Raw genomic sequence first — 13,604 nt, forward strand, 5'->3', positions numbered from 1 at the left:
GCATGCCCCTCGGCCAAGGTTGCCTGGCGGAGCTAAAGCCCGGGGGCTCCCGGGGGGCTGGGGAGGGGGGTGCCAAGGGAAGGGGCCCAGTGCTGCCCGCCCACGCCGACTGGGGGCGTCGCGCCCCGATCTGGGACACTGACGGGGGCGGCAGCAACCGGATAGCCCTGTTTCCTCCTCTTCCCCGCGCCGCCACCCCACCTCACCCCACCTCACCCCACCCCAGCCCCCTTGGTTTTTCTGGTCCTCCCGTGGCCATCCACCGGCAGAGAGAATTCTCTGGCAAGGGGGGGGGGGGTTCGGGACCCCTCCTGGGGGACTTGCTTTTGGGAGAACGTTGGCTAAGTTACCTGGAGAGGAAGACTGAGGTCGAGGCGGGCGCGACGGTGGCGTGGGCGTGGACGTTGGCCCCGCTTCCCCTTCTCGGTGCACATATTCAGACGGCGGCGATCGGCTCTGCTTTGACCGTCTTCTGCGTTGGTTTTGGAACCAGACCTAGGGGCAAACAGAGAGAATTCCTTCTGAGGAGAGAGGCCGCCAGGTGCTTTCAGCCGACTCGGATCGGCATGGAGAGCCTGAAAGGGAGAACGGGGGCAGAGACGGGGGCCTACCTGAACTCTGCTTTCGGCAATGCCAAGCTCCCGGGCCAGCCGTTCTCTGGTCGCTATCCCAGGGTAGGGGTTCCGTTGAAAGAGCGCTTGCAGGGCGTCCTTCTGGCTCAGCCTCAGAACGAGCCGCCTCCTTCGAGATCCTGTGGCGACGGGCCCTGTGCAAGAAGAGCAGGGAGGGCAGAGTCTCAGAGCACACGGGGGAGGACTGGACGGCGGAGCCCAAGCGTGCTCCCCCTGTGCCTGAGCAAAGCCGGGAGCCCGGGGACGGGTGTGCATTTGGAAGTCACTTGGCGACACCCCGACAGCCAGGCTGAGAGGCAAGGGTGGTGGGGACATCCCCCACCCCCACCCACCCCACGCCGGCACGCAAGGAACACCAGCAAGCAGAAAGGAAACCAGACCCGGCCCCAAAACAAAGGCGGCAAGAAATCCCACCCGCCCCGTGTTTCCACCCGTCTGGGGGGATGCCGGGGAGACGTCTCAATGGGGCTGCTCCCAGATTTCCCTCCATGACGATGCCAGTGGGAGGGAGCCTGGCTTCCCGGGGCTGACACGAGCAGAGGCCGTGTTTGCCATCACTAGGGGGAAGGGAACGCAAGGCAGAAGGCACTAGGCCCCTGTGCAGAGGAAGCCACTGAAGGCGGCAAAGCCACAGAGCTCCCGGGCTCCCGTTCCCACAGGAAGATGTGAGGATAAAGGGCCTCATCCCAGCACAGCACCCGCTCCCACCCGCCCCCGGCCCCCGGCCCCCGGCCCCGGCCCCCGGCAGCGCGCCCCCTGACACAACACCGTCTTCCCGGAAAAGAGAACGGAGAAGCCATGTGTGTGCCAAAGGAGCAAGACGAACGAACGATGCCCACCCCCCCCGCCCCCCCCCCCGCCTTGGGCACACCTGACGCCTGGGAACCGCGGGCCCGTCCGATGGGTCCCCACCGTTCTCGGGCGGGGGGGAGGTCGACACGTTGGCCGAGAACCCTTGCCCGGGCCACCCGCAAATCCCCTGAGACGTGATCCGACCCCAGGGACCGAGGGCAAACGTACCGCTTGAGGTGCTGGAGGAGCCGGACGAAGCCATGGTGGGAGAGGCACTCGGGCGCGCTGCAGACTGCTGGCCCAGTGGGCGGGGCCCAGCAGCTCAGGACTCTGGAGAGCGGGAGGCGGCTCCGCCCCCATTGACGTAAGCAGGGTTTAGGTGCGTAGATGGAGGGGGCCGCCCCTGGCCTCTTTCCAAGCAGAGACCGTGAAGGGAGTCCCGTGGAGCGAGTGGGCTTTTCCCGGGCACGGCCCGTGCCCCAGACCGCCCAGGTCCCCGTCGGGGTGGGCGGGCAGTTCGGGGGACTTCGGTTTGTGGCCGTCCCACGCAGCAGGGGGGGTGGGATCAACCCGGGGTGGATCAATCAGGGGCCCTCAGCAGTGCCAAGGGAGCTAACTGCCCGGGAACGCCCCTAGGTCCCTTTGAAGTGGCCGCCCACGCCCCCCCCCCCCGCCTCCTTTCCCAGCCTGCCTTGCCTTCCAAACCGCCCTGGGGTTTCCCGCCTTTTCACATTCCGCAGGTCCCTGGGCCTCGATTGCCCCCCGCCGGCTCCTCCGAGGCGTTCCGGGACACTGGACGCTCTCTCCAGCGCCCCACCTAGATCCCTCGCTGTTCCCGCCTCCGTTTCCCGCCTGCCCCTCCCCAACTCCTCCGTGCGCTGCTCTTGGCGTCCTTTCCCTACAGCAGTCCCAGAGCGCCACCCCGAGGGCTTTGAGTTGCCTGGAGCCCAAGGCTCCGGCCAGAGACCTGAGGGGCCAGCGTCTGGACCGGCAGCTCACGCCATTTGGGGCTTTTCTCATGTGGAGCCTGAGGCCCGCACCGCCCCAGGCAACCCCCCCCCCCCCCCCCGCCCAGCGCAAGTGCCCTGGCGATACCCGCCCCAGGGGACAGTCTACCCCCTACTGTGGGGAAGGAGGTTCCACTAAGCCAAGGAAGCAACACGGGGGATGGACGAGGAGAGGCGCGTCTCCTTTCGCTGTGAACAGAGTGAGTCGAACCAGGGCAGCACGCCCCCAACCGTCTCGGGCAGTGTAGTCTTTCGGCCACCCGGGTTTCTAAACCACCACGGGGGTTCACACGGGAACAGGCAGGGTGTCCGTATGGACTTCGAAACCACTGGGTCGATGCGTTCCGGGACGGGTTTGCAAGTACAGAACGTCTGTCCGTCTGCGGGTGACGGGAGGATGCTGGTGGCAGGGCGGGCTCAGTCACCCCATACTGGGAGGAGGGGTCAGAGAGAGGCACGGAGGGGACTGGCCTTTGCTGGCGTACCGGGCACGTGTGTACACGTGGACATGGTCGAGAAAACGGCTGTTGGGTAGGTCCCTCCTGCTGGCTCAGAGGCTCTGACCTCCGGACACCCGCCCAGAGCAGGCACCTTGAAACCGAGGGCAACGTGTCCGTGACGCAGCGTTTTAGGGATACCTGCAGGGGTCTCCCGGGGGCTTGACGCTGAGTCCCAGGCGCGGGCTCCGCACCCCCTCCCCTCCCCCGACCCCCCCCCCCCACGTACCCCAACTCTCCCTGCCTCCCGCCCTCCCTCTCCCTCCCTCTCTCCCTTCACCCCCACTCTCTCCCTTCGCCCCCACCCTCTCCCGCCACCCACTCGCCCCCTCCCACCTTGCATCTCCCAACCTTTCCGCCTTTTCACTCCCCCTGTCTCCCGCTCCCCCTCCGTCTGCTGCTCCTGGCGTAGGGAAGGAGTTCTCCTGGGTGGACTGCTGGAAGGGCGGGACCAGAAGACAGACGAGCCAGACCCCAAAGCACCTGTGCAGGGCACGGGGGTTTCCCTCTTGGGTCCACGGAATGGTCCCTCTGAGGCAGCCTCTCGGTCACTGCCATGCAGGGATTACTTGAGGCTTCAGATAAGGGTGTCCCCCTGTTTGGGGGGGGCCCAGCTCTGGGCGGGGGCTTGTCCCCAGAGTGGTTGGTAGACATCCCGGCGGGGTTCTCTCCTCTTCCCACACACCAAACCTCCCCCCACCCCGGCTTCCCCGAGCATCCCAGGCAAGGAGACCTGAACGTGGGCAGGGGGAGAAGGCGCCCCCTCCCTTCCTCTCCCTCTAAGCCCCAGGGCCTGGGGAGCCTGGCAGCATGTCGAGGAGGGCCTGGTAATCCTCCTCACTGAGGGGTGCTTCCAGGGTGGCCTCAACCCCCTCGTCCCCCGCAGGGGCCCCCGAGGAGACCAGGGCGTGTCCCGGGTGGCCGTGGCAGCCAGGATTTCCTCTAGGAGGCTGGGTGACCCGGGGAAGGCTGGGTGGGCCCCCGCGACGACAGGAGAGGACCCCGGGAAAGGACCCGGCGAGCCCGGGATGCCCGGGGCAGCCAGGAGCGCGTCTTGGAGGCTGGGTGAGCCTGGGAGGGCGAGGCGTGCCCGTTCACCGGCACAGGGCCCCAGGGAAGGCCCCGGCGTGGCGCGGATGCCGGTGGCAGCCAAGATTTCCTCTAAGAGGCTGGGTGTGCCAGCGAGAGCTGCCTGTTGCGCTGCGACGGCAGAGGGCCCCGGGGAGGCCCCGGCGAGGCGGGGGCGCCGCGGCCGCCAAGAGCTCGTCGAGGAGGCTGGGTGCGCCTGGCAGGGCCGGGTCCACCCCGTGGTCGGCAGCGGCCCCCGGGGAAGGCCCCGGCGAGGCGGGACGCCCGCGGCCGCCAAGAGCTCGTCGAGGAGGCTCGTCGAGCTTGGGAGGCTGCGGGGCTGGGGCTGTGGCTCTAGCGGAGGGGCGCGCCTTCCCCGTAGGGTGACCCGGCCAGCGCGGGATGTGTGCCTCCGGCTGTCCAGGCGGCAGGATGGCCCCTTGCCCAGGCTGCCCGGGGGCCGTGACGGCAGGGAGCGCGCGGCCCAGGGAACTGCTACCTGGGCAGGAGGTGGTGGCTTCCCACTTGGCTGGAGAGCCACCGGGCTGGGCTGGACCATGAAGATCATCAACGGCTGGCCCACACAGACCCCAGAGGCAGTCCCGGGCACCCAGAAGGCGGGGGCCCCGAACGGAGCAGCTGCGGCCGCCGCCGCCGCCGAGGGTGGCATGCTCTCCTGTGGCGGGAGGGGCGAAGGGGAGGAGAGGTGCTCTGGACAGCGGGTGGGGCCCTTCGGTCCTCTGGAGCAGGAGGAGTCGTGGCTGCTGCGCCGCCGGGCCCGCTCGGGCTCTGCTGGGGGTGCCGAGCTCTTCGGTTTTGAAACCATACCTAGGGAGCAAAAAGGCAGACAGGCACATCAGAAGTCGTGAACGTCCAGATCACCGTGCCGGCGCCTGCGCCGCGCCCATTCGACAGCCCGCCTGGCGCCCGGCCTCTGGTCTGTCAGGCCCAGGGCGGCTCCTGCAGGGCTGTTTTCTGCAAACCAATCCCTTGGCCCTGGGAGACGAGGGGGGTGCCCGCACGGCCCCAAGCGGCCCCAAGCCCTCCACTCAGCCCGCCGGCTTTCGGCCCCCTCCCCCCATGCCCCAGCCCCAGCCCCAGCCCCAGCCCCAGCCCCAGCCCCAGCCTACGGGTATCCAGCTCCAAATGCTCGGCAGGGCTCAACCCTCCTGACTCCTGGGCCCTTGCGCTGGCGGGAGCACTTACCTGGATTCGAGGTTCTGGGATTCCCGTCTGACGAGCCAGTTCTTCCCTGGCGGCAATCCCCGGGAAGCGATCCCTCGTGAAGGCTTGCACAAGGATGCTTGTTTGGGAAGGAGAGATGACGGTCCTCTTTCTCCGGGCCTCTCGGGCCGAGTCTCCTGCCAAACGAGAGAACGCACCGAGAGGAGAGGACGTTACGGCCCGTGGAACGGTCTCAGCACAGATACCCAGACGGTGGGCAGGGGAGGGGAGGCCCACACACCTGAACCACCACAGGTGGCTCTGCAGCCAGGGCAGGGCCCTAAGGAATACAGCCACAGATGGATCGGGTGCCGGCACCCATCGTGGATGCGTGCGTGCGTGCGTGCGTGTCCCTGTGTGTCTCTTTCCTCCTCCGCCCTTGCCGCCCAGTGCCCTGAGGCATGCCCCTCGGCCAAGGTTGCCTGGGCAGCCGGAGCCTAAAGTTCCCGACGGGGGCTGGGGAGGGGGGGTGCCAAGGAAGGGGGACCCAGTGCTGCCCGCCCACGCCGACTGGGGGCGTCGCGCCCCGATCTGGACACTGACGGGGCGGCAGCAACCGGATAGCCCTGTTTCCTCCTCTTCCCCGCGCCGCCACCCCACCTCACCCCACCTCACCCCACCCAGCCCCTTGGTTTTTCTGGTCCTCCGTGGCCATCCACCGGCAGAGAGAATTCTCTGGCAAGGGGGGGGGGTTCGGGACCCCTCCTGGGGGACTTGCTTTTGGGAGAACGCTGGCTAAGTTACCTGGAGAGGAAGACTGAGGTCGAGGCGGGCGCGACGGTGGCGTGGCGTGGACGTTGCCCGCTCCCCTTCTCGGTGCACATATTCAGACGGCGGCGATCGGCTCTGCTTTGACCGTCTTCTGCGTTGTTTTGGAACCAGACCTAGGGGCAAACAGAGAGAATTCCTTCTGAGGAGAGAGGCCGCCAGGTGCTTTCAGCCGACTCGGATCGGCATGGAGAGCCTGAAAGGAGAACGGGGGCAGAGACGGGGCCTACCTGAACTCTGCTTTCGGCAATGCCAAGCTCCCGGGCCAGCCGTTCTCTGGTCGCTATCCCAGGGTAGGGGTTCCGTTGAAAGAGCGCTTGCAGGGCGTCCTTCTGGCTCAGCCTCAGAACGAGCCGCCTCCTTCGAGATCCTGTGGCGACGGGCCCTGTGCAAGAAGAGCAGGGAGGGCAGAGTCTCAGAGCACACGGGGGAGGACTGGACGGCGGAGCCCAAGCGTGCTCCCCCTGTGCCTGAGCAAAGCCGGGAGCCGGGACGGTGTGCATTTGGAATCACTTGGCGACACCCGACAGCCAGGCTGAGAGGCAAGGGTGGTGGGGACATCCCCCCCCCACCCACCCCACGCCGGCACGCAAGGAACACCAGCAAGCAGAAAGGAAACCAGACCCGGCCCCAAAACAAAGGCGGCAAGAAATCCCACCCGCCCCGTGTTTCCACCCGTCTGGGGGGGATGCCGGGGAGACGTCTCAATGGGGCTGCTCCCAGATTTCCCTCCATGACGATGCCAGTGGGAGGGAGCCTGGCTTCCCGGGGCTGACACGAGCAGAGGCCGTGTTTGCCATCACTAGGGGGAAGGGAACGCAAGGCAGAAGGCACTAGGCCCCTGTGCAGAGGAAGCCACTGAAGGCGGCAAAGCCACAGAGCTCCCGGGCTCCCGTTCCCACAGGAAATGTGAGGATAAAGGGCCTCATCCCAGCACAGCACCCGCTCCCACCCGCCCCCGGCCCCCGGCCCCGGCCCCGGCCCCCGGCCCCCGGCCCCCGGCCCCGGCAGCGCGCCCCCTGACACAACACCGTCTTCCCGGAAAAGAGAACGGAGAAGCCATGTGTGTGCCAAAGGAGCAAGACGAACGAACGATGCCCACCCCCCCCGCGCCCCCCCCCGCCTTGGGCACACCTGACGCCTGGAACGCGGGCCCGTCCGATGGGTCCCCACCGTTCTCGGGCGGGGGGGAGGTCGACACGTTGGCCGAGAACCCTTGCCCGGGCCACCCGCAAATCCCCTGAGACGTGATCCGACCCAGGGACCGAGGGCAAACGTACCGCTTGAGGTGCTGGAGAGCCGGACGAAGCCATGGTGGAGAGGCACTCGGGCGCGCTGCAGACTGCTGGCCCAGTGGGCGGGGCCCAGCAGCTCAGGACTCTGGAGAGCGGGAGGCGGCTCCGCCCCATTGACGTAAGCAGGGTTTAGTGCGTAGATGGAGGGGCCGCCCCTGGCTCTTTCCAAGCAGAGACGTGAAGGGAGTCCGTGGAGCGAGTGGGCTTTTCCCGGGCACGGCCGTGCCCCAGACCGCCCAGGTCCCGTCGGGGTGGGCGGGCAGTTCGGGGGACTTCGGTTTGTGGCCGTCCCACGCAGCAGGGGGGTGGGATCAACCCGGGGTGGATCAATCAGGGCCCTCAGCAGTGCCAAGGAGCTAACTGCCCGGGAACGCCCCTAGGTCCCTTTGAAGTGGCCGCCCACGCCGCCCCCCCCCCCCGACCTCCTTTCCCAGCCTGCCTTGCCTTCCAAACCGCCCTGGGTTTCCCGCCTTTTCACATTCGCAGGTCCCTGGGCCTCGATTGCCCCCGCCGGCTCCTCCGAGGCGTTCCGGGACACTGGACGCTCTCTCCAGCGCCTCCACCTAGATCCCTCGCTGTTCCCGCCTCCGTTTCCCGCCTGCCCCTCCCAACTCCTCCGTGCGCTGCTCTTGGCGTCCTTTCCCTACAGCAGTCCAGAGCGCCACCCCGAGGCTTTGAGTTGCCTGGAGCCCAAGGCTCCGGCCAGAGACCTGAGGGGGCCAGCGTCTGGACGGCAGCTCACGCCATTGGGGCTTTTCTCATGTGGAGCCTGAGGCCCGCACCGCCCAGGCAAACCCCCGCCCCCCCCCCCCCCCCGCCCAGCGCAAGTGCCCTGGCGATACCCGCCCAGGGGACAGTCTACCCCTACTGTGGGGAAGGAGGTTCCACTAAGCAAGAAGCCACACGGGGGATGGACGAGGAGAGGCGCGTCTCCTTTTCGCTGTGAAACAGAGTGAGTCGAACCAGGGCAGCACGCCCCCAACCGGTCTCGGGCAGTGTAGTCTTTCGGCCACCCGGGTTTCTAAACCCACCACGGGGGTTCACACGGGAACAGGCAGGGTGTCCGTATGGACTTCGAAACCACTGGGTCGATGCGTTCCGGGACGGGTTTGCAAGTACAGAACGTCTGTCCGTCTGCGGGTGACGGAGGATGCTGGTGGCAGGGCGGGCTCAGTCACCCCATACTGGGAGGAGGGGTCAGAGAGAGGCACGGAGGGGACTGGCCTTTGCTGGCGTACCGGGCACGTGTGTACACGTGGACATGGTCGAGAAAACGGCTGTGCGGGTAGGTCCCTCCTGCTGGCTCAGAGGCTCTGACCTCCGGACACCCGCCCAGAGCAGGCACCTTGAAACCGAGGGCAACGTGTCCGTGACGCAGCGTTTTAGGGATACCTGCAGGGGTCTCCCGGGGGCTTGACGCTGAGTCCCAGGCGCGGGCTCCGCACCCCCTCCCCTCCCCCGACCCCCCCCACCGTACCCCAACTCTCCCTGCCTCCCGCCCTCCCTCCCTCCCTCTCTCCCTTCACCCCCACTCTCTCCCTTCGCCCCCACCCTCTCCCGCCACCCACTCGCCCCCTCCCACCTTGCATCTCCCAACCTTTCCGCCTTTTCACTCCCCCTGTCTCCCGCTCCCCTCCGTCTGCTGCTCCTGGCGTAGGGAAGGAGTTCTCCTGGGTGGACTGCTGGAAGGGCGGGACCAGAAGACAGACGAGCCAGACCCCAAAGCACCTGTGCAGGGCACGGGGGTTTCCCTCTTGGGTCCACGGAATGGTCCCTCTGAGGCAGCCTCTCGGTCACTGCCATGCAGGGATTACTTGAGGCTTCAGATAAGGGTGTCCCCCTGTTTGGGGGTGGGGCCCAGCTCTGGGCGGGGGGCTTGTCCCCAGAGTGGTTGGTAGACATCCCGGCGGGGTTCTCTCCTCTTCCCACACACCAAACCTCCCCCACCCCGGCTTCCCCGAGCATCCCAGGCAAGGAGACCTGAACGTGGGCAGGGGGAGAAGGCGCCCCTCCCTTCCTCTCCCTCTAAGCCCCAGGGCCTGGGGAGCCTGGCAGCATGTCGAGGAGGGCCTGGTAATCCTCCTCACTGAGGGGTGCTTCCAGGGTGGCCTCAACCCCCTCGTCCCCCGCAGGGGCCCCGCAGGAGACCAGGGCGTGTCCCGGGTGGCCGTGGCAGCCAGGATTTCCTCTAGGAGGCTGGGTGACCCGGGGAAGGCTGGGTGGGCCCCCGCGACGACAGGAGAGGACCCCGGGAAAGGACCCGGCGAGCCCGGGATGCCGGGGCAGCCAGGAGCGCGTCTTGGAGGCTGGGTGAGCCTGGGAGGGCGAGGCGTGCCCGTTCACCGGCACAGGGCCCCAGGGAAGGCCCCGGCGTGGCGCGGATGCCGGTGGCAGCCAAGATTTCCTCTAAGAGGCTGGGTGTGCCAGCGAGAGCTGCCTGTTGCGCTGCGACGGCAGAGGGCCCCGGGGAAGGCCCCGGCGAGGCGGGGGCGCCGCGGCCGCCAAGAGCTCGTCGAGGAGGCTGGGTGCGCCTGGCAGGGCCGGGTCCACCCCGTGGTCGGCAGCGGCCCCGGGGAAGGCCCCGGCGAGGCGGGGACGCCCGGCCGGCCGAGAGCTCGTCGAGGAGGCTCGTCGAGCTTGGGAGGCTGCGGGGCTGGGGCTGTGGCTCTAGCGGAGGGGCCGCGCCTTCCCCGTAGGGTGACCCCGGCCAGCGCGGGATGTGTGCCTCCGGCTGTCCAGGCGGCAGGATGGCCCCTTGCCCAGGCTGCCCGGGGGCCGTGACGGCAGGGGAGCGCGCGGCCCAGGGAACTGCTACCTGGGCAGGAGGTGGTGGCTTCCCACTTGGCTGGAGAGCCACCGGGCTGGGCTGGACCATGAAGATCATCAACGGCTGGCCCACACAGACCCCAGAGGCAGTCCCGGGCACCCAGAAGGCGGGGGGCCCGAACGGAGCAGCTGCGGCCGCCGCCGCCGCCGAGGGTGGCATGCTCTCCTGTGGCGGGGAGGGGCGAAGGGGAGGAGAGGTGCTCTGGACAGCGGGTGGGGCCCTTCGGTCCTCTGGAGCAGGAGGAGTCGTGGCTGCTGCGCCGCCGGGCCCGCTCGGGCTCTGCTGGGGGCCGAGCTCTTCGGTTTTGAAACCATACCTAGGGGAGCAAAAAGGCAGACAGGCACATCAGAAGTCGTGAACGTCCAGATCACCGTGCCGGCGCCTGCGCCGCGCCCATTCGACAGCCCGCCTGGCCGCCCGGCCTCTGGTCTGTCAGGCCCAGGGCGGCTCCTGCAGGGCTGTTTTCTGCAAACCAATCCCTTGGCCCTGGGAGACGAGGGGGGTGCCCGCACGGCCCCAAGCGGCCCCAAGCCCTCCACTCAGCCCGCCGGCTTTCGGCCCCCTCCCCCGCCCCAGCCCCAGCCCCAGCCCCAGCCCCAGCCCCAGCCCCAGCCTACGGGTATCCAGCTCCAAATGCTCGGCAGGGCTCAACCCTCCTGACTCCTGGGCCCTTGCGCTGCGGGAGCACTTACCTGGATTCGAGGTTCTGGGATTCCCGTCTGACGAGCCAGTTCTTCCCTGGCGGCAATCCCCGGGAAGCGATCCCTCGTGAAGGCTTGCACAAGGATGCTTGTTTGGGAAGGAGAGATGACGGTCCTCTTTCTCCGGGCCTCTCGGGCCGAGTCTCCTGCCAACGAGAGAACGCACCGAGAGGAGAGGACGTTACGGCCCGTGGAACGGTCTCAGCACAGATACCCTAGACGGTGGGCAGGGGAGGGGAGGCCCACACACCTGAACCACCACAGGTGGCTCTGCAGCCAGGGCAGGGCCCTAAGGAATACAGCCACAGATGGATCGGGTGCCGGCACCCATCGTGGATGCGTGCGTGCGTGCGTGCGTGCGTGTCCCTGTGTGTCTCTTTCCTCCTCCGCCCTTGCCGCCCAGTGCCCTGAGGCATGCCCCTCGGCCAAGGTTGCCTGGGCAGCCGGAGCCTAAAGTTCCCGACGGGGGCTGGGAGGGGGGTGCCAAGGAAGGGGGACCCAGTGCTGCCCGCCCACGCCGACTGGGGGCGTCGCGCCCCGATCTGGGACACTGACGGGGGCGGCAGCAACCGGATAGCCCTGTTTCCTCCTCTTCCCCGCGCCGCCACCCCACCTCACCCCACCTCACCCCACCCCAGCCCCCTTGGTTTTTCTGGTCCTCCCGTGGCCATCCACCGGCAGAGAGAATTCTCTGGCAAGGGGGGGGGGTTCGGGACCCCTCCTGGGGGACTTGCTTTTGGGAGAACGTTGGCTAAGTTACCTGGAGAGGAAGACTGAGGTCGAGGCGGGCGCGACGGTGGCGTGGGCGTGGACGTTGGCCCCGCTTCCCCTTCTCGGTGCACATATTCAGACGGCGGCGATCGGCTCTGCTTTGACCGTCTTCTGCGTTGGTTTTGGAACCAGACCTAGGGGCAAACAGAGAATTCCTTCTGAGGAGAGAGGCCGCCAGGTGCTTTCAGCCGACTCGGATCGGCATGGAGAGCCTGAAAGGGAGAACGGGGCAGAGACGGGGGCCTACCTGAACTCTGCTTTCGGCAATGCCAAGCTCCCGGGCCAGCCGTTCTCTGGTCGCTATCCCAGGGTAGGGGTTCCGTTGAAAGAGCGCTTGCAGGGCGTCCTTCTGGCTCAGCCTCAGAACGAGCCGCCTCCTTCGAGATCCTGTGGCGACGGGCCCTGTGCAAGAAGAGCAGGGAGGGCAGAGTCTCAGAGCACACGGGGAGGACTGGACGGCGGAGCCCAAGCGTGCTCCCCCTGTGCCTGAGCAAAGCCGGGAGCCCGGGGACGGGTGTGCATTTGGAAGTCACTTGGCGACACCCCGACAGCCAGGCTGAGAGGCAAGGGTGGTGGGGACATCCCCCACCCCACCCACCCCACGCCGGCACGCAAGGAACACCAGCAAGCAGAAAGGAAACCAGACCCGGCCCCAAAACAAAGGCGGCAAGAAATCCCACCCGCCCCGTGTTTCCACCCGTCTGGGGGGATGCCGGGGAGACGTCTCAATGGGGCTGCTCCCAGATTTCCCTCCATGACGATGCCAGTGGGAGGGAGCCTGGCTTCCCGGGGCTGACACGAGCAGAGGCCGTGTTTGCCATCACTAGGGGGAAGGGAACGGAAGGCAGAAGGCACTAGGCCCCTGTGCAGAGGAAGCCACTGAAGGCGGCAAAGCCACAGAGCTCCCGGGCTCCCGTTCCCACAGGAAGATGTGAGGATAAAGGGCCTCATCCCAGCACAGCACCCGCTCCCACCCGCCCCCGGCCCCCGGCCCCGGCCCCGGCCCCGGCCCCCCGCAGCGCCCCTGACACAACACCGTCTTCCCGGAAAAGAGAACGGAGAAGCCATGTGTGTGCCAAAGGAGCAAGACGAACGAACGATGCCCACCCCCCCCCCGCCCCCCCCCCGCCTTGGGCACACCTGACGCCTGGGAACCGCGGGCCCGTCCGATGGGTCCCCACCGTTCTCGGGCGGGGGGGGAGGTCGACACGTTGGCCGAGAACCCTTGCCCGGGCCACCCGCAAATCCCCTGAGACGTGATCCGACCCCAGGGACCGAGGGCAAACGTACCGCTTGAGGTGCTGGAGGAGCCGGACGAAGCCATGGTGGGAGAGGCACTCGGGCGCGCTGCAGACTGCTGGCCCAGTGGGCGGGGCCCCAGCAGCTCAGGACTCTGGAGAGCGGGAGGCGGCTCCGCCCCATTGACGTAAGCAGGGTTTAGGTGCGTAGATGGAGGGGGCCGCCCCTGGCCTCTTTCCAAGCAGAGACCGTGAAGGGAGTCCCGTGGAGCGAGTGGGCTTTTCCCGGCACGGCCCGTGCCCCAGACCGCCCAGGTCCCCGGGGTGGGCGGCAGTTCGGGGGACTTCGGTTTGTGGCCGTCCACGCAGCAGGGGGGGATCAACCCGGGTGGATCAATCAGGGGCCCTCAGCAGTGCCAAGGGAGCTAACTGCCCGGGAACGCCCCTAGGTCCCTTTGAAGTGGCCGCCACGCCGCCCCCCCCCCCCCCTCCTTTCCCAGCCTGCCTTGCCTTCCAAACCGCCCTGGGGTTTCCCGCCTTTTCACATTCCGCAGGTCCCTGGGCCTCGATTGCCCCCCCGCCGGCTCCTCCGAGGCGTTCCGGGACACTGGACGCTCTCTCCAGCGCCCCCACCTAGATCCCTCGCTGTTCCCGCCTCCGTTTCCCGCCTGCCCCTCCCCAACTCCTCCGTGCGCTGCTCTTGGCGTCCTTTCCCTACAGCAGTCGCCAGAGCGACCCGCCGAGGGCTTTGAGTTGCCTGGAGCCCAAGGCTCCGGCCAGAGAC

General features: G+C 67.9%; 3 protein-coding genes across 3 annotated transcripts; all 3 read right to left on the reverse strand.

Moving 5' to 3' along the window:
• Positions 1-350: 350 nt before the first annotated feature.
• On the reverse strand, positions 351-1,687 carry LOC108635445 (putative double homeobox protein 2; the record flags this gene model as incomplete). The annotated part of the gene is made up of 3 exons (XM_018045573.1): positions 1,653-1,687; positions 612-766; positions 351-495 (listed from the first exon to the last, which is right to left on the reverse strand). Coding segments are annotated over exons 1-3 (334 nt in total), but the record flags the coding sequence as incomplete, so codon positions are not given.
• Positions 1,688-4,563: 2,876 nt separating this feature from the next.
• LOC108635446 (double homeobox protein 4C-like) lies at positions 4,564-6,491 on the reverse strand. The gene is made up of 5 exons (XM_018045574.1): positions 6,219-6,491; positions 5,965-6,104; positions 5,643-5,758; positions 5,203-5,357; positions 4,564-4,824 (listed from the first exon to the last, which is right to left on the reverse strand). The coding sequence occupies exons 1-5, from the start codon at positions 6,489-6,491 to the stop codon at positions 4,564-4,566; spliced, it is 945 nt and encodes a 314-aa protein (XP_017901063.1).
• Positions 6,492-9,471: 2,980 nt separating this feature from the next.
• LOC108635447 (double homeobox protein 4C-like) lies at positions 9,472-12,907 on the reverse strand. Its single transcript, XM_018045575.1, has 5 exons — positions 12,873-12,907; positions 11,830-11,984; positions 11,572-11,716; positions 10,803-10,957; positions 9,472-10,275 (listed from the first exon to the last, which is right to left on the reverse strand). Exons 1-5 carry the CDS (start codon positions 12,904-12,906, stop codon positions 9,472-9,474), a joined length of 1,293 nt encoding a protein of 430 aa, XP_017901064.1. The 5' UTR covers position 12,907.
• Between the last annotated feature and the right edge of the window lie 697 nt (positions 12,908-13,604).

The sequence above is a fragment of the Capra hircus genome, unplaced genomic scaffold (genome assembly GCF_001704415.2).
Source record: "Capra hircus breed San Clemente unplaced genomic scaffold, ASM170441v1, whole genome shotgun sequence".
Classification (NCBI taxonomy): Eukaryota; Metazoa; Chordata; class Mammalia; order Artiodactyla; family Bovidae; genus Capra; species Capra hircus.

Coding starts and splice junctions, on each gene's coding strand:
- LOC108635446 (XM_018045574.1), bottom strand. CDS start 6,491: ATGCACACCGTCCCGGCTCCCGGCTTTGCTCAGGCACAGGGGGAGCAC. Junction 5,759..5,964: donor ACCTCAGTCTTCCTCTCCAG/GTAACTTAGCCA, acceptor CCGCCCCGTCAG/TGTCCAGATCGGGGCGCGAC. Junction 5,358..5,642: donor TTTAGGCTCCGGCTGCCCAG/GCAACCTTGGCC, acceptor CTCGTTTGGCAG/GAGACTCGGCCCGAGAGGCC.
- LOC108635447 (XM_018045575.1), bottom strand. CDS start 12,906: ATGGCTTCGTCCGGCTCCTCCAGCACCTCAAGCG. Junction 11,985..12,872: donor CTCCTCCAGCACCTCAAGCG/GTACGTTTGCCC, acceptor CTTCTTGCACAG/GGCCCGTCGCCACAGGATCT. Junction 10,276..10,802: donor TCCCAGAACCTCGAATCCAG/GTAAGTGCTCCC, acceptor TCCCCGCCACAG/GAGAGCATGCCACCCTCGGC.